At 34.0% G+C, this 26,047-nt stretch overlaps 1 protein-coding gene across 4 annotated transcripts; it reads right to left on the bottom strand.

Moving 5' to 3' along the window:
* Positions 1-631: 631 nt before the first annotated feature.
* On the bottom strand, positions 632-24,331 carry LOC132757456 (glutaminase kidney isoform, mitochondrial-like). 4 transcript variants are annotated; one of them, XM_060748736.1, is made up of 16 exons: positions 24,170-24,331; positions 17,549-17,645; positions 16,043-16,179; positions 15,599-15,728; positions 14,974-15,053; positions 14,368-14,531; positions 13,652-13,743; positions 12,974-13,015; positions 9,537-9,595; positions 8,208-8,274; positions 7,523-7,573; positions 6,639-6,815; positions 6,071-6,202; positions 5,465-5,619; positions 1,651-1,791; positions 632-1,211 (listed from the first exon to the last, which is right to left on the bottom strand). In XM_060748736.1, exons 1-16 carry the CDS (start codon positions 24,304-24,306, stop codon positions 1,070-1,072), a joined length of 1,803 nt encoding a protein of 600 aa, XP_060604719.1. In that variant the 5' UTR covers positions 24,307-24,331; the 3' UTR covers positions 632-1,069. The 4 variants fall into 4 exon arrangements, with proteins under 4 accessions (XP_060604719.1, XP_060604720.1, XP_060604721.1 ...); XM_060748737.1 differs by lacking the exon at positions 24,170-24,331 and adding an exon at positions 21,569-21,861 and having other exon boundaries at positions 633-1,211; XM_060748739.1 differs by lacking the exon at positions 24,170-24,331 and adding an exon at positions 20,318-20,430 and having other exon boundaries at positions 634-1,211.
* Positions 24,332-26,047: the final 1,716 nt, after the last annotated feature.

The following is a 26,047-nucleotide window of genomic DNA, read 5'->3' as shown; positions in this document are numbered from 1 at the left end:
GGTGTATGTATGAGAGACGGACAGTTATCGGCACCCTTGAAGTGTATGTATGAGAGACGGAGAGTTATCGGCAACCTTGAGGTGTATGTATGAGAGACGGACAGTTATCGGCAACCTTGGGTGTATGTATGAGAGACGGACAGTTATCGGCAACCTTGAGGTGTATGTATGAGAGACGGACAGTTACCGACAACCTTGAGGTGTATGTATGAGAGACGGACAGTTATCGACAACCTTGAGGTGTATGTATGAGAGACGGACAGTTATCGGCAACCTTGAGGTGTATGTATGAGAGACGGACAGTTATCGGCAACCTTGAGGTGTATGTATGAGAGACGGACAGTTACCGGCAACCTTGAGGTGTATGTATGAGGGACGGACAGTTATCGGCAACCTTGAGGTGTATGTATGAGAACCTTGTCAGGTTGACTTAATTTAATTACAGAAATAAATATTGTCATCATTTTATTTAGAAATATTTATTTATCAAATCATTAATCTACTTAAAGCTGATTAAAAATGGACCTAGTTTAACAAATTAATTTGAATTAATCCGAACCCTGCAGATTTTTAAATGGACTAGCCCAACCTCAATTTTGGGAAATGTTCATTTTCAATTTTAGGGATATCAAGATAAATCAACCATCGGTGTACAGTCTAGTCAGACTTCACAGTTGTGGAAGCTGGTCTGGTCCTATGCAAGGGTCTAGGTTAAAATGAAACATGTACATTACTAGTATATATATCTGAACATTTATACATCTGCTGATAAAACATGCTTCATTATCATTATGCAAACATCATGTATATAAATAAAATATAGCACTAAAGTATCAATCATATTTTACAAATAGACAATAATAAAATATATAGTATCATATATCATCATAGTTAAATACAAGCAAGAAGTGAGATAATTTGACAACAACACTACCGGGCTCGAAAAGCTTAAACAGTTCGCAGTTAATGCTGGTAAATGACGTTGATTTTGTATCATAATATATACATATATCTCTTTAAAAAGTCGTCTTTAAATTGCCTCCCTATGTCTGGATTACAATAACACATTTCAGTCCGAGTTAAGGCTCTTGAAGCTTTTGTTGATTTGATAAACATCACGTTCCGGATGTGACGACATCGCCTTTTCCAAAATGGCGACTATGTCTGTATTGCCAAATTTTCTCGCATCTTCCAATGGTGTACAGTTCCATCTATAAACAAAAACATAATCAGATTCAAAATTGGAAGTCTTCATTTATACAAATTTTTTGACAATCAGGTAGGTTTAATTGTTTTTTTGTTTTTTGTTGTTGTTGTTGTTGTTTTATTTTATTTTATTTTATTTTTTAATAAAACGAAAGGTAAACATTTAAAACACGAAATGACGTTGATTTCAGTAGTATTGTTTCCTTGTATTTGCACATAACTATATATAAAGAAAATATACTAATCTCAGTTTATTCTTACCAAAATATACATTTCTTCTTTGTAACGTTTCTTCTATTCAACCGTGTTTAAACATTCCACATTCAATTGTTTTAGTACCACGGTGAGGCGACTTTTACCAACAGAAACAAATGGAAATATTGTCATTAACAGTACAGTTTAAATTATAATTTCTCGAGAACTGAATAAAAATTTATAACTAACCTATCTTCAGCGTATGGTGACACATTACATTTTTCCAACAGAAATCTAACGATCACCTCGTGGCCCTCCGCGGCGGCAAGATGAAGCGCTGTTCTTCCGTCATAATCGGCAAGTGACATGTCCATTCCAAGTAAAGAATACCTACCAACAAAAAATTGTAACATCGATTATATATATGTGTGACTGTCGTGTTAAGAGAGCCACTCTTAACTATTCTACATTTAAATATTGTTCACATTAGTATTTCAACTAATTTCTTCAATTTTTGCCACCATAAATAATTGGATATGTACCGTCATAAAGATATAGTTTAATTTGTAACACTGATTTCCATCAGGGCTGGGAATCAAAACTGCGTCGTATCCTACAAAATGTAAACAAACGCCGCCATCTTGGAACGAAAAACGTATGTTTTTGTTTATAACTTTTTTTTGTTGGAAATGACTGAAAACCAGATATATGTATTAACACGCTACACTATTTTCCGCTTCGTTCGGTATATGTTGCTTGCACAACTATTTTGTAAAACAAAAGTTATAGCGAACTTGCAACTCGAAGCAGGGCAGAATTTTTATGTAAATGTGTGGATACGACGCAGTTCATATTGCTTTATCTATTGATTTTTCCTTCAAATCAAATATATATTTGTTTCAGAGTTCACCATAAACTTCGAAATATAATTTTGCATCATTTACTAAAATTTCATTAAAAAGAGATGTTTATTTTCTTAGAAAATAATGATTTTTACGAAATGATACGACGCAGTTGAAAATAAAAATATGATACGACGCAGTTGTATTTTTGGCAGTCTTTTCAACAGGGATAATTTTGGCAAAATATTTCTATTTTATGGAATAATCACTTGCGCTAGATAAAAAAAAAACCAGATCATTTATAGCAATGTTCTGTTGCTTTTGATTATTTAGAAAAAATTTTGTCATGTCCAATATAACATTTAATTTGAAAGTTTACATAGCGGAAGCTACTTTTCAGTTAAACATGAACATGTTACCTAATTGATCATAATATCTGAAATAATTTCTTATATTTTCCTGTAGGTTTAAATTATCCCTATTTTTTCGCAAAAATATAGAAATCTATTAACTTGAATTCATGTTGGCTAGCTACGCTCTAAGTTAACTGTGGTTCTGCATATTCTGGGTAATGACTGCTTTTTTGTGGTTTGTTTTCAAACTTTCACTCTACACATAAGCTTTACTAAGGGCGAGGACCTCAGGTGCGCCTTTGTGCATTATTTCAGGCAAAATGTTGCACCTGCAGAGAACCATCGACATTTTGAAACTAGCTTGATAGGTCTTCCACACGGAAGAATAAAAAGAACCTGGTGGTTTTCGAATTCATAGCAGTTCAGTTCAAGTGATTTGAATTCAGTAAACATAAACAGCTCGGCCACGGTCGGACACACCTGTCTGATTTGTTTTTTTTTCAACAAAATTTGTTAACGTCAGCTGTACAAATAAGCAGCTTTTTTATTAACTTCTGGCGTGAAGTTTTAAGATTATACATATTTGAATTAATTATAAAGAGAATAACATTTTATTTCTTATTTCGGTATAACTAGCAGAGAAATTTGCAATGTAAACAGGGGGTAATCCTCTGTGAAGTCATTTTCTGAAAACGTTTGTTTAAGTTTTCAGGCAATTCGTTATCAAATAAAAATCACACTTTAGTATGAAGGTATGTTAAGATGCCATGTCTCTAGTCTGTTGAAAATTCGATGCGATAATCTGACCTAAATTTTCTGTTCAATATTGTGAAAACTTCTTTAATACTGTTGAAAGATCATGCCTGCCTATATCTTATCAAATTTATCGGTGCACAGCGTAAAATACCTTTGCAAAACGGACACCTTCTTTACAAAATAATCTGTAGTTGTATCATATGTAACTCGATTTTGAAAATTTAAAGTTTTTTTAATGGAGAAGAATGATACTAAAGTGCAAATATAGAAAAACATTCCGTAGACCTTTCCTCATCGGCGATAAAGAAATGCAATACGACAAAATCAGAAGTAAAGTTTCGCGGCGCTGAAAACGGAACGCATAACCTACTTGCAATAATATATTGTAGCTTAACCATTTATAATATAATTTTAAAAATTTAATGTTCAGTTTTAAATGATAAAGCTCATCTGTTCTCACCGATTATTAAGAAAATGAAAACAATAAAATCGGCACGTAAAAGACATATTGACGGAAATTATTGCTAATTACAAGTAACAAAGGTAGGCATGCAATTTGCGCATAGCTCTCTTCCGATAGCAAGAGACCTTTTCAAATTTTGTAATTTTTTCTTCTTTTTTTCTCTCTTTTTTAAAAAGGTCATTCCTGATTAATACTAGTACAGGGTCAAGGATAGGTTACACTGGAATCAAAAATAGTAATCACTCCCATTTCGAACTCACGTGATCAATTTTAGAAGCATGCTAAGGCAACACTGGAACACGTTGTCATATGGGTGTGCGATCAAGTGTTTCAATGTATATTGTATTTGATACAGCTTTTCGGAATTTGTAGATAGGTTCTCAAATGCGACTGAAAAATGCAGCCTTAATAGAATTGTATTACATTTCCATTTTTATGGAACCAATGAGTGACCTCTGCTTTTGACTTAAGTTGTAAACAAGAAATGTTGTTGGACGTTATTAGCATACCTAGCACTTAATTTAAATAGTTTAAAACCAATATGCATCCTGCAATGAAAATACAACTGCGTCGTATCATATTTTATTTTCAACTGCGTCGTATCATTTCGTAAAAATTATTATTTTCTTGGAAAATAAACATCTCTTTTTAATGGACATTTAGTAAATGATGCAAAATTATGTTTTGAAGTTGATGGTGAACTCTGAAAACGAGTATATAATTGATTTGAAGGAGAAACGATAGATAAAGCAATATGAACTGCGTCGTATCCACACATTTTTATAAAAATTCTGTTCCGCTTCGAGTTGCAAGTTCGCTATAACTTTTGTTTTACAAAATAGTTGTCTAAGCAACATATACCGAACGAAGCGGAAAATAGTGTAGCGTGTTAATACATATATCTGGTTTTCAGTCATTTCCAACAAAAAGAGTTATAAACAAAAACATACATTTTTCGTTCCAAGATGGCGGCGTTTGTTTACATTTTGTAGGATACGACGCAGTTTTGATTCCCAGCCCTGTCCATTTCAAAAATTTTCTTTGTCATCTATTGCAAAAAGGGAGACCTCCCAACTATAGGACATTGCTATACAAACGGTAAATTGATGCTATCCACGTGGTCACATACATGTATTAATTCACATTTAATATTTTCTAAGATTGTAATGGCGGTTTAGTATTTTTTATGAGAGCGTTGTCTTATTCTCGGCCGATTATTTCTTTACTAAATATCGTCATATGAATTGTTTTTATTGGTCGCGTCGCGATCACGTGCTAGTCAATAGGAATTGACATTCACTTCGATTCTAAGTACAATTCTACGTCATAAAACAAAGCTAAATTTAATTGGTTATCGTTGTTTTAGGAAACAAATCTTACAATCAAATAACAGCATCACATAAAACAATATTCGGTATGCATTAAGCATTCTGAAAGCGTACTTTAGGATACATAGGTGTTTTGCCTCGCATTCATGTTTGACAAATGCTGGAAACACAAAGACTACCATAATTCTTAACTTAAGTGTAACGGAAAGGGCTACAATGTTTCGACTGATTTCGTAGAGAATAACAGATACTCGAATGATGAAATCCACGTTTCATATATAAAATTTCAATCTATGTTTATTTAAATATACGTGTACCTACCTTCTCATGGCCGTGACGTCACCATTGTATGCGCTAAACAGAAGATTGACAACATCCTGTGCCTTAGATTCCGTCGCCCGTCCCCGGGGGTCAATCTTCTTCTGGGTATGTTTCAAGTTGTCATAGTTGTGAAAATTGAACTTTGCAACCAGGCTCTAAAACAAATAAATATAAAAAAATACCTTGGTTTAAACAAGTGATAAATCTTACTGTGTCGCAAAATTCAAAGGCATTAAAATATTTGTTGTATATGGTTCTACCAATGTATTTACAAATCTATGGCTTAAGATAAAATTTTGACATAAGACTTTATTTATTTCAAAATTAAATATTACACTTTTTTCAAATTTAATTTAAAGTATCCTGAAAATAGAATTATCATAATAATAAAAAATCTTTAGCTCACGATTAAAAGAACGACAGTATAATATATCACAGAAATAATTATCTTTTCAATATCACTTTATTTAATCGTACTAAAGCATTACCGAATGACCACTTTACAAAAAAGCTTTACATTGTTTTTATAATTTAAGAAATGTCATGTTAATAAGGGAAAAAATCGTACAAAGGTCAAAGGTCACATGCCATACTTTTATAACATACCTCACAGAACTGAACACCTTTACAACTGTTTCCCCACTTGTCTAGCGGTGGAGACCAGAGGAATATTCCCATCACGTTTGGTACAACTAACATTACCCCACCCGCTACGCCAGATTTTGCAGGAAGGCCGACCTGTGTTCATTATAATAAAGAAAATATAAAAGTTACAGTTCAGTAGCAAATAACCATTATGATATGAAATCCGGCGACTTTAATTAAATTATTACGCTCCAAACGCAATAATTACATCATAACAAAATATCCATAACTAAATAAGTTGTTCAAAGCTTATAATATCAAAACTTAATATACTTAGACATTCTTCTCAAATAAAGAGAGGATCCTTTTAGCCAAAGTAAATCCGGGTTATCGCCTTGTGGCTCAACCAGTATCGCTGTGACATAACCTTCTAAAATATCTTTGCATAAAAGACAATTGAATTTACACAAAATGTGGTAATTGGCACTTACTTTATGAGCTTCAATAGCTTTCCATAAAAAGAAAAACATGTAGTATCATAAATAACATGCATTTAATTTTAAGACAAGTGACTATAACATGTACATACCTTGAACGCAAACTGACCCGAGTAGTCGTACATGCCGCACGAGTGCATGAGGGAGAGAGTGTTCCTCACAGCCTCAGCTGACAATATTTTCTCTCCAGTCATTGGACAGATCCCTCCATTAGCTAAAGTTGCTGCTATAACGGACCCCGACTCCGCTGTTACTTCGATTGAACACAACTTAATAAAATGGACAAGCAAGGAAAATGTACATAATATCATTATTATAAGCGAATACTTGTAAGAAAACGTTTTCAAGAGTACGGGTGGCGGCATTACCAAGTGGTAAACGCGTCGGACTTGTAATCTAAGGAATGTTGGCAACATGGATTCAAACCCTGTCCGGGAAAAGCCGATGCTTCCTTGAGACTTCCAAGAAACTTTACCTTAGTACTGTTTGGTTCCAGGAACGTAGTCTAGACTGTTTAATAAGTTTATAACTTTAACACAATTGAAGAAATAAAATTCATAATAATACCATTGGGGGAAAAACGTTAATCATTTTCTAAAATATACTTTCTTAGGAAAGTATAACTAAATAGTTAATTAAGAGGTTAACTAGTTACGTAACTAGTTAACCTCTTAATTAACTAGTTAGTTATCAGGTTATCTGGTGGCAGAAATATGCCACCATAGAAAGTACACATGCTTACTTATTGATACTTATTTTCATTTTTATTGATTTATATTCTTTGTAGTATATACTTCTTTCCTCACTCACTCACTCCCTCTTTCCTTCCTTCGTTTCTTCCTTCCTTCCTACCTTCCCTCCTTCCTACCTCACGCTATGTTATGACATATTACCTAGTCATTTTATTACGAAAACAATCATCATAAATTATTACAATTATTACTAAAAACATCACTTTGATGACAACTAAACTGACCTGGAAATAAAACTCTAGCACCTCATGTAAATCAACGCCCTCGGGAAAACACTGAAAGTGTAAAAAAAATAACGTACAAGTCAAAAACAAGCACGCGAATAGCTTGCAAAATGCATGAATAATTTATGTTACAGAAAAATTTATTACTATAAAATTAACGGCTACACAGACTATGTTTATTAATGCATGATAAGAATCTGACATATCTTCACTCATTAGCTGATTTTAACGTGATTGCGTTTAATGTAAACTGGGCAGCGATGAAAATCGTCTATGTATTTAAAGAATCAAAGGATTAAAAAACACAAAGTATACTGCACAGAAAGCGTTTGACAATAAAAAATAGATTAAAGGTAGACGATATGATGAGAGAAAAAAGAAAGAAATATACATGTATAGTATTAATACATGTATATATTTTATATAACACAAAAACACCTTTTATCTGTCTTGGACGTTCATTGTATGAGCAGCGTCACGACAAAACCAACATAGTACGTTTGCGACCAGCATGGATTCAGACCAGCCTGCACACCCGCATTGTCGGTTTCTCCACTTGTAATAGAGTTGATAAGCGAACAGCATGGATCCTGATCAGACTGCGCGGATGCGCAGGCTGGTCTGGATCCATGCTGGTCACAAACCCATTATGTTGGTTTTGTCATAACACGGCTCGTATTTTTACCTTGTTTTCTCTCATATAATATCCTAAGGCAAAGTTTCTATCTGCCGTCGCCCTCTCTGATAAATACCTGTAATAACACGTGTTAAATTATCTTATTTACGGGTCGAGGAAAGTACAAATAAATAACATTAACGTTGACAATAATCATTTTATACTTGGAAGCACACATCAACAAAAACCTTTTAAAACATTTATTGGCGTTCTTTTCATTCATTCAAGAAATGCAAATGTAAGTTTATATCAAAACTTAAGAACGTTAACGCCATGTTACTTTCAAATGAATACGTCACGTTGTAAATGTACTTGTATACGGTTATACTAACGTAAGAAAAAGTGAAAAAGCGAAGTTACTATGTATACGATGAAAATCATAATTAAGCACATTGTTTGAAGTAAAAAAGTCGCTGCGTTCGTAATGAGCATCCTTTCAGGATAATATGTGTTTATGTTACTGGGAAAGGGCACTGCCTTTTAATTACCAGAAATACATTTATACATGTGAAAACGTAATATTACACAAAAGGAAGTGTTGAAACCATGTAAATCGCAGTTGCAGTGCAGTGTACTGTACTGTAGTTTAGTGAAGCGAAGTGTAGAGTACTGTAGTGTGGTGTAGTGTACTCTACTGTACTGTACTGTACTGTGATGTAGTGTAGTGAAGTGTGCTGTTGTGTAGGGTAGTGTAGTGTGGTGTAGTGTAGTGTGGTGTAGTGTACTGAATTGTAGTGAAGTGAAGTGTAGTGTTCTGTACTGTGTAGTGTAGTGAAGTGTAGTGTTCTATAGTGGTGTGTACTGTAGTGTGGTGTGGTGTTTTGAAGTGTACGAAAGTGTGGTGTAGTTTAGAGTGGTGTAGTGAAGTATGTAGTGTAATGAGTAGTTTGTAGTGTAGTGTAGTGTGGGGTAGGGTAGGGTAGGGTAGGGTAGGGTAGGGTAGGGTAGTGTGAAGTGAAGTGTATTGTAGTGCAGTGTATTGTAGTGAAGTGAAGTGTAGTGTAGTGTAGTGTAGTATAGTGTAGTGTAGTGTAGTAGTGTAGTGAAGTGAAGTGAAGTATAGTGTAGTGTAGTGTTGTGTTGTGAAGTGTAGTGTAGTGTAGTGTTGTGTAGTGTAGTGTAGTGTAGTGTAGTGTAGTGTAGTGTAGTGTAGTGTAGTGTAGTGTAGTGTACCCTCTATATAGGGTGCTAGGCCACCATTTTCAAAGGGTTAATAACACTTTATTTAATGTGTTTCAATAAAATATTAAAGTACTCTTTGTCATACACAGAGTGAGATTTGGAACTTATTTAACGTGATGTCATATACCAGATAGATAATTATAAATATATATTTACACTGAATTGTTGAAAGCCAAGTATTCTCCTCCAGTCAGACGCTTCATTTGATCCATTGTCTGTTAAAGAAAAGAAAAAATAATACATTATGAGGTTGCCTAGACAACATTATAACGTTATATAGGTGATTATTATACATCTGTCGATTTCTATACATTTACTTTTTTAGTAATTTAAACGAAACAAATTATTGACATAAAATTTTTGCTATTTATCTCTCTATCTTTCTATCTATACACATCACGTACAAGCGTATTGATCAATTATCTTTAATTATTTAAAAACGTTATCTTTTTGTTTTGAACAATCGTCATTTTGAACTGATTCCTTACGAAGATTGTCAATAAATACTAAAGAAAGGCAGAAAATATACGCTGATAGTAAAAAAGGCCCAGTAGCGACAATTTAACTCAAATCCACTTAACGAACTCACGATTTCAACTTCATGATTCCTGAGTTCGACATATTGAATTCACGAATTTAAAGTAATAATTTTAAATTTATAAATACATTTTTTTCCAGTTTCACAAATTTATAACTTCAACATCATGAATTCAACATCATGGATGATTGGGTAGAACTTCATAATTTCAACTTACACAAATTCACATTTTTAACATCGTGAATTCGTGAACATGAAAACGTGAATTGGTAAAGTAAAAATGACATCACCGGGCTACCGCGTGAGAGACGCACAGAGCCACAAAAACACTTTTAGACAGAAAACATGCATTAAGTTTACACAAGAATAACGTGCAACAGCTTTCTTGACCACAACCACAACTAAAAGAAACATGGAAGAAAACATGCGGTTACAACACATAAGTACATTATCAACTACAGCAAACATGCTAAAATATATATATTCTGTTATGTTTGTTTGATTGGGTTTTACGTCACATCGACACAGCGACGTTCCAGCTTTACTGGTGAAGAAAGACCTCAGGTGCCCTTCCGTGCATTATTTCAGGCACGAACGGGCACCTGAGTAGAACCACCGACGTTCCGTAAGCTAGCTGGATAGCTTCCTCACATTAAAGAATCCAAGTCCCTGGGACAGCGGTGAGGGGCAAGTGGTTTGAAGTCAACAACCTTAACCACTCGGCCATGGACGCCCCTATATTCTGTGATGAAGACATAAGATCATTATATGTAATGAACTGAGGGTTGGAAGATAATATAAACAAGGTAGACATGATGGCACTAACTCGCTCACCTGATATTATTGGCTTAATTTAATGATTTTACTTGTGTAATACAGCGATTGCCACTAGCACATTTATATTACAAATCTCTTGGCGGTCAAGGTCATTTAAGGCTCAATTCAACATTTAAATAATTCAAGGTTTTGAATTATGTATTGTTTTCTCAAAGTATTGATAAAATCCATCTGTATATTCATAAAGTAACGTTCAATTTCATCACAATTTTATCATTTTCCTTAAAGGTCAAGTGCATATAAAGGTTAAGGTCATACATCTACATGAAGGCATTGTACATTGTGCTGTTAGCCAACTATGACTCAAATATATTCGTTTACAATAAAATAAAGACCAATTTGAGCAAATTTTAAGAAAGATTCAAAGTTCGACCCTTTAAAAGCCGAGAACTTTGAAACCCATATCATATCTTTATCTGGTCAAAATCTATTGTCGACCTATGTTTTGTTTTATTTGAAGAAGAAATATATCATGCAGTCATGGAAAAAGATTCCTCTTTATGTCCTTTGTATGACCATAAATCTGTTATACCTTATGGCATGACCTTGCAAGAAAAGAATCAAGATCTATCAAGGTCTTCTAGTAACACAAGTTTTGAACAATGTTCAAAATAAATGAGTTGGTCCTTTCAGGTGCAATTACTCGGCAAAGCTCGAAGGGATCAGCCCGGAAAATGAAATAAACTTAATCTACAGGTGCAAGTTATTTGCCAGTTTGGGTCAAATCAAATAAAAACGGAAACTACCTAGTGCGAACACACAATAGCTGACAGATGACCGACAACCTGCGATCACAAGATTACCATGATCACAAAGATGTCAGGTATCCTTTAGAGAGTTCATGCAACGAGACCTCATTTCTATGCTAACATTTTCTTTTATAGTGCAGTCTTCTAGGAAACACATTTGTAGACTACATGCGATTACAAGGACTTATTAATCTTAAATGATTTTTTTTATAAACACCTTCCTATTGATTCGCAGTCTGTCTGTTGTGTACCTGGCATGTACTATGTGGCGTTGACCTATGGTACCTGGCATATGCAATATGGCGTTGACATATCGTATCTGGCATGTGCTATGTGGCGTTGACCTATGGTACCTGGCATGCGCTATGTGGCGTTGACCTATAGTATCTGGAATGCGCTATGTGGCGTTGACCTATGGTGCCTGGCATGTGCTATGTGGCGTTGACCTATGGTACCTGGCATGCGCTATGTGGCGTTGACCAATAATACCTGGCATTTGCTATGTGGCGTTGACCTATGGTACCTGGCATGCGCTATGTGGCGTAGACCTATGGTACCTGGCATGTACTATGTGGCGTTGACCTATGATACCTGACATGCGCTATGTGGCGTTGATGTGCTATGTTGCGTTGATCTATGGTACCTGGCATGCGCTATGTGGCGTTGACCTATGGTACCTGGCATGTGCTATGTGGCGTTGACCTATGGTACCTGGCATGCGCAATATGGCGTTGACCTATGGTACCTGGCATGCGCTATGTTGGTACCTGGCATGCGCAATATGGCGTTGACCTATGGTACCTGGCATGCGCAATATGGCGTTGACCTATGGTACCTTGCATGTGCTATGTGGCGTAGACCTATGGTACCTGGCAAGTGTTATGTGGCGTTTACCTATGGTACCTGGCATGAGCTATGTGGCCTTGAACTAAATGGTACCTGGCATGTGCTATGTGGGGCAAGCTTAGTTTCAGGGCGAAAATGCGAAATATCAAAAGCACATTAAGTCGGCATTTGACACATTTTATGTGTTTATGTGTTTTTTACCTTGCACCCCAAAAAACATGACAAACAGATTGAGAAAACACGACACATAAATGTGTCTTTATTCCAACTTAAATATAGCACGTATGTGCTGGCGGGGCTAAATGTCGAAAACATGAAAATAAAAATATGGAAGGTTGACAAAACACTGGCTCCGGATTTTCGCCTTTACGCCCTTGAAAACACGCTTATGTGACAAGCTGTATTACTACAACAAAACTTGTGAGACTTTTGTAATTCCACAAAACATAGAATTTCAACTACAAAACATGCGAACTATTCACATATAAAAGCTGCGAGTTAATGTATAGAAATTGCGTATTTTTACAGCATGCGTATTAAAGAAGGGTGCAGCAGCTACTTGAAGCAATCTGGACAAAATCTAACAGTTACTACACCATAAATTACCGTTCAACATTTCTGACCTTTTGTAGGGTAACTTTCCGCTGTTCTTCTATTGGTGGTTGCTAAAATATGTTTTCATTTTTTGTATATTCTTAATGGGGAAAAACATATTACACGGGCATAAAACGTATGTAAAGATATACATCCACTGTCACACGTATGTCTGATTGGTTCAAAATCCGCCCTTTCTACATCGCTGTCCGAATATGCACGTGCAACGATATGATACATTACATATGTAAGAAATGTTTAAAGTTGCACACCTCCAGATGAGTCAAATATTTTAAGAAATTCAATCTTTAGAAAAATGTATTAAGGTCTTATGAAAAGCAAAAAAGATTTAATATTTAATTAATTGTGTTCATGTTATGTGCGATTAATGACTGGTTTTGCAGTATCAATCAATGAAAATGAGAGGGACCAAAATTCGGTTATAAATAATAGCTGAGATGTTCGGATTGGTTTTAACATTTTCCTCCGTGCACCTTGAACAATGTCACATGAATTCGCGACCCTGTATATCATATCAATATGCATGGCAATATAGAAGCCGTGGAATTAAAGATAATCCATTAATTAGTGCAGATAAACATATGTTAAAAAGTTCAAATACTTGTCTGGATAATTATAAATGTGCTCAAAGCAAAGACATCAAAAATGACATAATAATTGACCTTTCTCGGCACAGTCTTACTTACGAAGTCGAATCTGTCTGCAATATTCATCTCTTTCTTAAGTAGAGAAGATACAACTATAGCACCAGCATTGATCATTGGGTTATGTGGTTTATCTAAAATATATAGAAAATAAAATTTCTTTACATATGCAACATTAAAAAGGCAAATCGTTATGTAGGAAGTTGATGACCATATAGCGTCATTGAAACACTGTAACACTTGCAAAGTTATAATGTTAAATTGCTGGTTAGTTCTTTCAAACATATTTCAAACTAGAGCTACAACTTCAAAAGTTTGGTTCTACCCCGGGAAAGATGAGTTTGTTTGTTTGTTTGTTTAATTGGGTTTTACGTCACACCGACACATTATGGGCCATGTGGCGACGGTCCAGCTTTACTGGTGGAGGAAGACATCAGGTGTCCTTCCGTGCATTATTTCAGGCACGAACTGGAACCTGAGTAGAACCACCGACGTTCCGTACGCTAGTTGGATAGCTTCCTCACATGAAAGAATCCAAAGTTCCTGTCGGGATTCGAACCCACCCCAGTGAGGGGCAAGTGGTTTGAAGTCAACGACCCTAACTGCTCGGCCACGGACGCCCCGGATTAGATGAGAAAAAAGCATATTTGTTGGGTTCCGTATAACATTTGTAAAAGATACGATGAGATGATGCATACGAACGCCATTGGAGTATAATAGGCTGTCCTCATTGTTTGTATATGTTCTAACTAACTTACGTTCATAATCGAGCGTGAGTTCATTAAAAGATTTGCCGCTTGGTTCCTGGCCGACATGTTTATGCACAATTTCTGGCGTCAAGTCGTTGAGAACCAGGGCATATGATAATGGTTTAACGATGGATTGTAAACTGAAAGGTACTTTGGTGTCACCGAGTGAAAATCTGGAAAGACAAAAAAGACCATGTTGCATACTCGAAAGTTTGCAAAGTGTCGCGTTCTACCTTAAGCCATCAATGATTAATGGAATGCGGTTTACTGGTGCCTTATAATTATGGCGCCAAATGATGTCTAAAACAATGTTAGTAGCCATGAGTATACGCACTTGGCGGCGGATTTTTGTTTCATATGATTATAAAGTGTAGCATGCTAGAAATTAAGTTCAATTTTGTCAAAAAAAGATTTTTTTGCAAGAAATCACTATTCAAGGGCACGTTAAGCCCTTCTTAATAAAGCATTATGATATTTACAGTTAAAAGCTATAATAACAAGATGGAAAAATACATCAAATGTCGGCGACAACTCATTTCTGTGGTCTTTTATAAAAGATTGACTTTAATGAATAATATTTTGTCGATACATGTATATGTTGAGTTTGTAACAGACCTTTGCCCGTCTATGGTACACACAGTTACACCCCAGTACTTTGGATCTACTCGGGCAAGTTGTGGTATGTATGAGGCAGGCTAGAAAAAAAAGTAACATGAAGAGGTTTAACATGTGAATATATCGAAGGATACAATCAGTTAAATAATACCGACAGAATCGAGTTCATGTTTTTCTATTATAATGCCTAAAATACCCGCGCACTTTGTGCAAAATATGTTTTATTGAAATTCAAATGTAAATCTGTAAATCTGGATTAACTGTGTCCATGACCTACTTAGGAATGTCACAATGAATATCATAATAAACTCGGTCATACACATCATAATAAGGCTGTTTTGATCTTTGTTGGCATTATTAAACAATTAACAAACATGTGACCTTCACTGATTTCTATAGCATCTATGTGTATGATAATTATACATGTATATCCTAAAAGTCATGCAAAATGTGACCTTGACATTGTTCATACAGCAGTCTGGGTCAAAATAATTAAATTTGACTTGGTATACGTTGTGACATTTTGTTCTTGCATGCATTGAACGTTAATATACATGCCCCATATATTGGTAAGATTCAACACACACACAAAATAAGTATTAAGAAAATGATACAAATGACTTACAGTTCCACTTGTGTTAGATTTACATTCTTCATACATTTCTTGGATATGTTCTGTAAATGATCGCCATTCTGGTATAATAAATTGATTCTTAAATGCACGTGATATCAGCAAAATATTGTCTGTCACACAACTGGAAAATGGAAATTTTAAAAAAAATGTTAAATATCTATGCCAACCAGGAAATATGACTTTATTTCTATATTTCGATATTAAAAAATAAAGAAATATATTCCTAACTACTGAACACGTTAGTTTAAGGCAATGATAACTTTAAATGCATTTATTTACTCGACATTTTGTGGATATTAAAGGAAAGATCCATATTTTAATATATTGGAATTTCCTGATATATGACATATTAATTTTTCCATAACAGAGTCCTTATGAAACAGGTGTTTCTTTAAAATTTTCATTTCACCATTTTCAGCGTAAAAACGTGCTTACTCTTTGAATGTTTCTCGTGTAATAGCACCACGTAGCTCGTGCTCATCGTGCAGCTGTTTTTGTTCCACATCGTGAAAATTGTCTTGCATCTCTTTTAATCTGGGATCATCATTTCGTAAACCGGTCTCGTTCAATATCTATAAGTACATAGGCAAGTAATGATTATCATTAATGAGCCGTGTCATGACAAAACCAACAAGTGCGTTTGCGACCAGCATGGATCCAGACCAGCCTGCGCATCCGCGCAGTCTGATCAGGATCCATGCTGTTCGCTATCAGTTTCTCTACTTGTTATCAGTGCGTATATAGTCAGACTAGCCTAAACATCTTGGCATTTTGACCAGGCTATTTTACAGTTTGCTGATAGAAACGAGTCCAGTAGTTCATTAGAGAAGTGAACTCATTTATATATCAATATTTTCAAAAAAGGGAATTAGATACTGTGGTACGAAAATCGGGAAATCGTTTCGTATTCCCTTGTTAATGCGGCGATATTTTTATTAGTTAGTTGGGTTTACAACAACACAGTAGACGTCATACGGCAATTTCCAGTTTTACTGATGGAGAAAGACCCCTCCGACACGAACGGCCGCCTGTGAAGAACCATCGACGTTCCGTAAGTAAGCTAGATAGCTTCCTCACGTGAAAAATTCAACTCCATTGCGAGATCTGAACATACAGCGGTAATGGGCAAAAGGGTTTGAAGTCAACGACCTAAACCACCCGTCCTATGACGCCCCTGACAATCACATAAAGTTATGGCCCAAGACACACTATATTATATAATTGTCTCATCCGACGGACATCTCACATCAGAGAGCAGCATGGACCATATCATTATCTGATATACACGCCTTACCAAAGTGAAGATTTTCATACCATAATCCGTTCTTCAATTTGATTCCTCGTGCAATTGTACTCTATGACCATCGTTTAGTGCAGGTAGGATATATCAACTCAAATGTTAACACTATGTAGCTGTCGAGTATGACATAAATGGGTAAAAAACGGGTTTTGCGGAAAACGGCTCAGATGTTACAAAATGTTTCAAAATGGTATTTGTTTTAAGAGAATCAGTATATGATCTGTATTCCACTTTTGAGTTTATAATGTAAATTATGAAAAACAAGATCATCAAGGAAGGGTGGCAAACAATGAAGCCACACAACCCAGCAACAAAGGACCACCGGAAATGAGCTCAAAAGGCCACCAAACAGGACAGGGCACACTGGCAAATCACGGACAAGATGTCATTATAAATTATTCAAATCTAGGAAATCGTAGAAACCGACAAGGCTATTGTATTCAATGAATGTGTAAATATAATACTCGTATGTCATTCTTTTTTCTTTCTTTTCCAGAACATTTAATTTATTATTATTATACTTCAACTTGGTATTTACCTGGAAGGGATTTCTCTAAGCGATGTGATATATTCGATATTTCATTATATAGGTTGTATTTTTTTCTGCAAAAACACATGTAACAATAATAACGTAAACGTACCTTTTTAAACTTGTCTATACTAACAAGTTGTCGTGAGTCACACAGGAAGTCAAACAATTTGTCCTCGAAGTCTTCCACGTTCGAGTGCAGCAACTCACTACAAATATAGAATATGTGTATTTTGAAGTTGTGAGAGTATAGTTGTTGAATACAAAAGAGCTAAAGCCGCATGTCCCCAAGTACGCCAAAAGTTTCAAGAAAATCCAACTTTAGAAAAATGTACTAAGATTTTCAGAAAAGTAAAGATTCAAGATATATTCAAGTAATAATGCTAACGTTATGTGCGGCCAGTGACTGATGCAATAGTTATCACCATATTTTACTGCGTACAGTAAAAGCTATTTTGTATTTTTTGTGAATTGTAAGTGCCGTTTGCAATGTTTGTTTGTTATTTTTTTTTTCTTGATGAAAATTGGGATGAATCTCGAGGCATGCTGATTTAATGGTATAATAAAAAAGTTAAAAAGTAAGTGCCTTTGATATATAAGGTATTCCTTAAATAGGCCGTATAGCCGTGTCGGTCTGATAGAATTATAAACTAAGTATGAGAATAAAGTAGATGACATGTTTCAAGTCATGACCTATTTGCATTAATGTTAATGCTATGACATCGATCTGTTAATATACATCGATTACTCTGGGAAGTTTTTCATTGCTGAGTTATAACAGCTACATAATCATACCGTCTACCATGGTATACCATTGTGAAGTGAAGTAATTTTAGGTAAAGTTGCAGGGTAAATGCTTCATAAAGAAATACGAAGTGTCCTTGACAAGACTCGAACCTAGGATCTCTCAATCCTGACATATAGTTAATAACTGTATATAGTTATGTCTCGATTATGAACTGGTAAACCATCAAACTGAAAGTTACTGTACCAGCACAGTCATAATTTATCATGTTGATTGAAAAGGGAGACATATATCACTTTTTTGTACGTAAATGTATGTGCATTTACATATATTGCGCATTTTCGTCTGTATTCAATTTCATTCATCAAGAAGAGCGAGAAACATAACTACATAACTGCATTAAATGATTGGCAGATTTAATTAGCGGTTAGTAACGGAATAAAAAAAGAACAAAAAACGATCAATTAAAGATTCACGTTTATTTTCATGAACATTTCGGAAATGTATTTAAAAGTAAAATATTGTGAGGTGAACAAATAAAGTTATTTACATATTGCAATCGGCACTTACATTCCAAAAAAAAAAGTTGTCAACATATGTAAAAACAGCCATTACTGCATTAGTAACGCAGTAGAAATATAATGATAAAATACGGCAAAATCAGTCTTAAACCGCATATATCATGTAAAATATAGCTTGGATCTTGAAAGTTTTACCTTTCTTAAAATTTTAGTACATTTTTCTCAATATTGATTTTCTTGAAATAGTTTTGCTCATTTTAAGTCGTTATTTGCATAAACTTGCTAAGCTCCATCTTGATCGAAAACCATGATTTTTCTTATTACAACTCTAATTGTTTATTCCTTATGGTTCATTTAAAATGTGTGATATTTGTGTGCAGTCAATACAATTTTACATAAGAATGTTCGATGAATAATATTATGTTCTTGTTCAGTTCTGTTATGAGTTTTAACACGTAATTGATTTTAATGGGGATTAGCTCTATCTTATGTTTTTAAAAAAACGTCGCGTTGAATCCTAAACCATTTTGTATAATATACTAGTAATAATTATGTTAAGAAGACAGAATATGTTTATTCAGCAAAAATAACTTTATATGTAGTGAAATTTATTACATATTATACATAGTTTTCCGTGTTTATTTGAATGATGTAATAATATGTCTGTTTAAACTTTCGGCCTAGTATTTTGTCAAAAAAGGTAAACAACTTTTTCATGTTAAGATGTTTTTCTTAGGTTTTAAAATCATATAATGTTGTGTCTTAAACCAGTTTAAGCCGGTAGAGTTTCGTTTTTATTCTTTTTTTATTATTATACTTCCATACACCGTAAAATGGTATTGCACGGTCATGCATACTCGTATATTGTGACTTAACGTCATTTACGTTATACAAACATAGCGTTAAGACGCGTTAATGTTAGGGTTACACTATATACTCATCATACAATGAAAAATATAAACACAGATAATTAGCGAAATGAAATTTACTCTCATTTAATCAAAAGGAACATCCGCTGAATGAATTATTTCCACTGAAAAAAAGCCCTTTACTCTTGAATCAATATTGGTAACAGTTTACAATCAGCCTCTTACATTGGATGTCTTTTCTATATCTTTTTTTTTTTTGCGGCAGCGAAAAGAACTTATCATAAATAACTGTAATGTAGCTAACGATTTATTTATTTATTTATATATTTATTTTTTTATTTATTTATTTTTTTATTTATTTATTTATTTATTTATTTCTATAACAAAAAAGAAAACATTATGCCATTGCGATAAAACAGTTATAGTATATGAAACTCGTTAGTTACGAGGATATAACACTGACTGGGCGACATCTCGGGATGTTTCTGCAAAAAACATTTGTCTCGGCCTAACGGCCTCGCCATTTTTTAGCAGAAACATCCCTTAATGTCGCCCAAGCCAGTGTTATATCCTCGTAACTAACTCGTTTCATGTACTATAACTATAAGAAGAAGAAAAAGAATAATGATGACGATGATGATGATGATGACGACGAACAGAAGAAGAAGAAGAAGAAGAAGAAGAAGAAGAAGAAGAAAAGAAGAAGAAGAGGAAAAAAGAATAATAATAATAAGAAGAACACTAACCTTTTGTCCGTATGTTTTAACTTCTCCATTTTCATTACTTTAATGACCGTGTCATGAAACATTTTCGTCTTTGATTATATCATACACAACGTTGCTTCTTGCAAAAGTAAAGCCACAAAGCTTTATTTTCTTTTGATTCTTTATAGTATAACATTTTGTATTATTGTAGCAGATTATTAACATAACGTAAGCTTATCTCTATATATATATTTCATCGAAAAGTAGCTTAATTCTTGCTGTACTATTTTCAATCCGTATTAGAACTTATTACTATATTCGGTCAATACAGATTTGAATGTCTTTAAGTTCAGGGTTATTTTAATCTTTAACCTTTGAACACGTTTCTGTAACAGGTTGACAATAATTTGAAGAAACTACCACTCAAGCATTTTGTTTTGACTTTGATGCATGCATGTTTACTTTTAACATGGACCATCCTGATTACCGGATGTCATTTTATTGCTTTAATATTTTTTTACATTTATTATTCATTCATTCATTCATTCATTCATTCATTCATTCATTCATTCATTCATTGTTTCATTTCATTCATTCTTCAATGTTTATGAAAATAATGGGAGATAACCTTGGACATAGTTGAATATGAGAAAACTTATACTAGTAACTGCTTTAAAAACGTAAAAGTTATAAACTATATTTTAAGCAAAAAAAAACATGAATGAAAAGCCCGGTATTGATATGACACGACGTTAAAGTTTGGTCGCCTTCACCTTAACAATACGACAACAGACAATGAACATTATCATGTTTAGAATGATTGTTAATGAAAGTTGCAATAACTATATATTGCACTGGCACATTACTTAAACAATTATTGCATTTGTAAAGTTCAGAATCAGAAGAATGCGGTTGGTTTTTGAACCCCGATATAAAACGTTGAGATAGGTTAAAGTAACGTTTGTCGTAATAATTATTAAAGGTCTTCACAACGTTCGAACTGTGACGTCAAACACGTGCGTTGGTAAGATGAGGGAATGAAATAAGACGTACAAAATGATATGACAGCTTTGTTAGGAGATGAAAGAAAAAACATGTACAAATTATTGATGATGAAAAGTGTGTAACATTGAAATATACATTGAAATACAATGGTAATCAAATCACAGTGTATGTAGGGTAAAGTCAGGAAATCCTTGTTATTATGTACATTTAATGCATTGTCGAAATTAAATTCTTAACGTTCGGAACCTTAATTGTTAAAACCTAGACAATATAATCATTTCTATTTACCCATCGAATTTTTCTCCTAGTATTTTCTGCAGGTCAAGTAATGGTGGGCGATCTAGAGTTATACTGCCGATCCTTGTGAGACGTCGGAAGGCTTGACCCGAGTCCGAGCCCGCTGCGGCCATCAGACCAACTCGTGATATTATATCCGGCACTTATATACGTGAATATACAGCATATGATTTTTATAAAACAACGTTTGTAAAATGAAACTTAATCAAGTTCAAACTAAACGCATTTTTTCAAATATCAACCCTAAAACAATTTGAAATTATCTTGTCTTATTATTTTTTCACAGTATTTGATTATTTGCACTGATCGCTTTTAATATATAGAATTTCACATACAGAACAATAAAAATAAGTTTTGTTGAGGATCAACCGATTGTTTTCATTCCTTTAACAACTGGTATTTTTATAACAGATTTATTGTTTAGTCTATTTTCACGGTACTGTCATAATTGCTGTGAAATACCACCATTAATTATATAAACATTATTCAATTCTGCATGAATTCATTTTTAAGCGAACTTACAAAATACTGCACACAAAAAAAAAGATTACGAATAAAAGAAAACATAAGGATAAATACAAATTCCTTTCTACAAAAATGGTTGGTTTCTTAAATGTTATTTCGTGTACACATTGTCAGGCTGTGAACCAGTGTGAGAAATCTATGGTTGACCTGTATCTTTATATGTTGAAGATGACGGGAAAATTCTCAAAAATTCTAAAATTGATTTTAAATATATACTTACTAGCTCTGTTTTGCAAATTATACGGTTTATTGGACGGCGCAAAAATAATTTATACGTATCAATGTTGAGTTTAGGTTATAGGTCGGAGTATTGAGGAAACTGAATGACAACTGACTCGTTTATCAGGTAATAATACCACCTGAAAAACTGGTATGTGTATTATACCACGGTCAGGTTTTCTTTTGTGTTTGTTTCGGATAGTGAAATGGCTGGGTGGTCAGGCTGTATTAAATGCAATTTATCTTCAACAACAAGCGCTGTCGGTAGGATAACGTCCCCGACTACTCCTCAGTGTTCATGGTAAAAGAAGATAACTTTTGTTTGTTCAAAAAGGACCATAATTCTGTCAAATTCATGTTTGAGTTATGGACTATGGTCAGTGGCCTTCTGTTACGCTCAATAGGTGTGTAAAGTTTCAACCAATACCCGATATACCAACATGCACGAAAGTGTGACGCCTGTATTCTATAAGCAGTCGAGCTAAAATGATATTTGTTAGTCACTTCCCATTGTGTGCTGTGTTTCTTTTTTCAAAACACATATACTGGTAGATTTTAACTGTAAGCAATATTTATTTTTCTTCTAAAGAAAGGGCAAACATTTGTTTGATAATATTTTTGTAATGGATTTAGAACACTTTTGAGGATTATCACTTGAAGTTAATAGTGCTTAATGTGAAATATTTGACATTAACTTAGCCACATGTAAACAAAACTGTTTATAAACTTCCATACAAAATATTTAAATCAATTGATCCCTCCCCCTCCCCCCCCCCCCCAAGAAAAGAAGCAATAGATGGTTTAGCTAAATTCTAAATAACTTTTTGTAAATTGTAAAATGACACCAAAAAATAAAATATTTTTTGAAATAAAAGTAATAGCATTTTTAGGGGGCGGGGCGGTGGCTTTATAACCTTAATCTGATCCTACAACAATGTTATTCTTCAGCTATTCATCCACTGTCACAATCCACAGCTACAAAAAAATATTTCTTTTTTTTCCTTATAAAATCAGCTTAACTGATAGATTACTTTAAAATACCTCTTTTGTTCTAAGATTTTATGTTTATTTTTTTATCTTATTTTTAATCAGGTTTTATAAATATTCTCCTCTGACAATAATATGCGATCTAAAACAGGCTACACTTGCTGTAACAGTAATCCCAATGGCGTATGGGAAATTAACATTAGGTGTAATAACAAGAAATATAACATGGCAGTATCGATGATAATGAAAATATTCACGGGAACTATATTCGTTAGCGATGCCGGTGACGTTAACATGGCGATTACTTTATCGCTGGTACCATTACGATAAAGACAACGGTGAAAAAACGATACTGTAGAAGAAGAAGAAGAAGCAGTAGATGATGATATGATGATGGTGATCATGACAACGACGCCGACTACAACGACAACAAGGACGGTGCCTGTTGTGGTGATAATAATAAAGAAGAAGAAATAGAAGATCATGATGATGATGAATTTGATGCTGGCGCTGTTGATGTCGAAACAGACAGCGGCTACAAAGATGGCGGCGTTGGAAATGATGATAATGGTGGTGATGGTGGTGGTGATGATGATGATGATGGTGGTGGTGGTGGTGATGGTGTTGGTGGTGATGATGATGATGATGATGGCGATAATGAAAATGATGATGATGGTGGTGGTGGTGAATTGATGGGCTACTGATGACGACGAAGACAGCGACTACAAAGGTGGCGGCGTGATAATAATGACGATGATAATGGTGGGGGTTGTGGTAATTATGATGATGATAGTTATGATAATGATGATGATGATGATGATAATGATGATTAATGCGGAAAGGTTGAGATAATGTACCTACTAGAAAGCATGTTCAGCATGTTGTTCCGTGCGGGCGTCTAGACTCTTGTCATGCTTTACACACTGGTGTCTGCTTCTATGGTAATGGTACCTCCGCCTCTGACTACCATACTGTCTTGTCCTGGTCGGAAGTAACATTGGGGACCATTTATTCACACAACATTGTACATTGACACCGTCCAAATATACCACAGCACGTGTTAAAGTCGTTCTCAAACCAGACGTCATTTTATTCATCAAAGACGCAATAGTTTTCAATGAAAGTTGTAATTTTAGATAATTATGTTTTATTTCATTAAACCGTTATGTTATTTTCAACTTTATAAAGTACTAGTATATTAAGTTTTCAGGAGGTAAAGATTGCTGATCGCCTGCACATAGAAGCTGTAGTAAGGTGATAGATCTTATATTTAACACTACATACAAGTCCATATTCTGATATAGAAAAAAACATTTTGTTATAATAAATATAATTATATATTAAGGGTTAATTGTGTAATAACCGTGTGCGATAATACATGTACAATCTTCTAAGTAGGCCATTTTTTTTCAAATAACCTTTTTTGTTTTGGCTTAACTTACTACAGGTTTAAAATGCTTAATTATATCTAAATTAAGGACACTCTGTTAAATATTGATTAAAAGATTTAAAGGATTATTCATTATTTATATAAATGCCTGTCCGTCAAGGTTAAACAACAGGTCATACATGTTGGATATAATTCGCGGCCAGGCATGCGCATTGACACATTTAATTAATTATGACAAAGTTCATTAACTGGCAAAGTTTATTATGAACTAGTTTATTTTGCATGACTGACTTTTTTGTACGGACTAAATAAGACCTATCATTTGATCTGTAAATTAGTCTTAAATTATTTTGAATTGTTAGTTATCTTTATTTACTAGTGAAATACAATAGCAGTTCATTTAGACTTTAACAATATCACGTAAATTCACAAAGACGTCATTGGCAGTATCCCATTTTGAACTTTAAAAACAAGTATACCATTTTCGCACGTTGAACTTTTGTAGAAATTATGTCGTTGAACTTATTGTGTGTATGCTTAGATAGCGTAGCTTTTCCCTTAAATAATGCTTTCTTGTTATTGCGTTATCGTTTTAAATAATTATATTTCTTCAATTTGTTTTTATTTATCTCTTTTTTTAACTTTACATTAAACGTTTATATCATTACATGTTGAATACAATGTCTATATACAAAGAGTTTCCTGAAGATCTTTATCCAACTTGAGTAGATACAGGAACGAAATATTATCAACAAAAGCAATTAAAAGAAAAAGAACAAGTATATTTTGAATTGTTATCTTGTAAAACTGTTGTATATAACCACTTAGCTGTTTAAACTTTAACAAGCTGAATATGTCATTTGAATATGAATTTGGAACGATTTAGGATTTCAATGTTATATATTCTACGTGCCGACTGAGTGTCATCCTGATCCAATTAACATTCAGGAGTGTTTTATTACCGTATAATGTTATGGTTCTTTTTTATTATTACATACGAATATTTATTTAAAAACGTTCAGACTTTGATGAAGAAACGATTATAAAATGTCGTGTTAGTCTTCTTGTCTGAAAGGTGGCTTTATTATTTTGTGATCACGTTCAGTTGTCGGTGGTGGTTGATTAAAGGGAGACTACGAGTATAAGTAAATTACAGCGAAATATGTCTCTTTTCTATTTAGCTCCCCTGGAGTACTCCTGTCATATCATTAAGTTTATACGGTTGACTGTCTATCAAACTAAGTGCATTGTTAAAAAGACTTAACATTTCAGATTACTATAAAATAACAGATATCCAACTAATCTAGTGGTTTATCATAAACTTTTGTAAGTCAATATGTAAAGGAACA

Source organism: Ruditapes philippinarum, unplaced genomic scaffold, assembly GCF_026571515.1.
Source record: "Ruditapes philippinarum isolate M1 unplaced genomic scaffold, ASM2657151v2 ctg697_1_1_1_1, whole genome shotgun sequence".
NCBI lineage: Eukaryota > Metazoa > Mollusca > Bivalvia > Venerida > Veneridae > Ruditapes > Ruditapes philippinarum.
The sequence above is the reverse complement of the archived record's forward strand: the minus strand, read 5'-3'. Positions and strand labels throughout refer to the sequence as shown.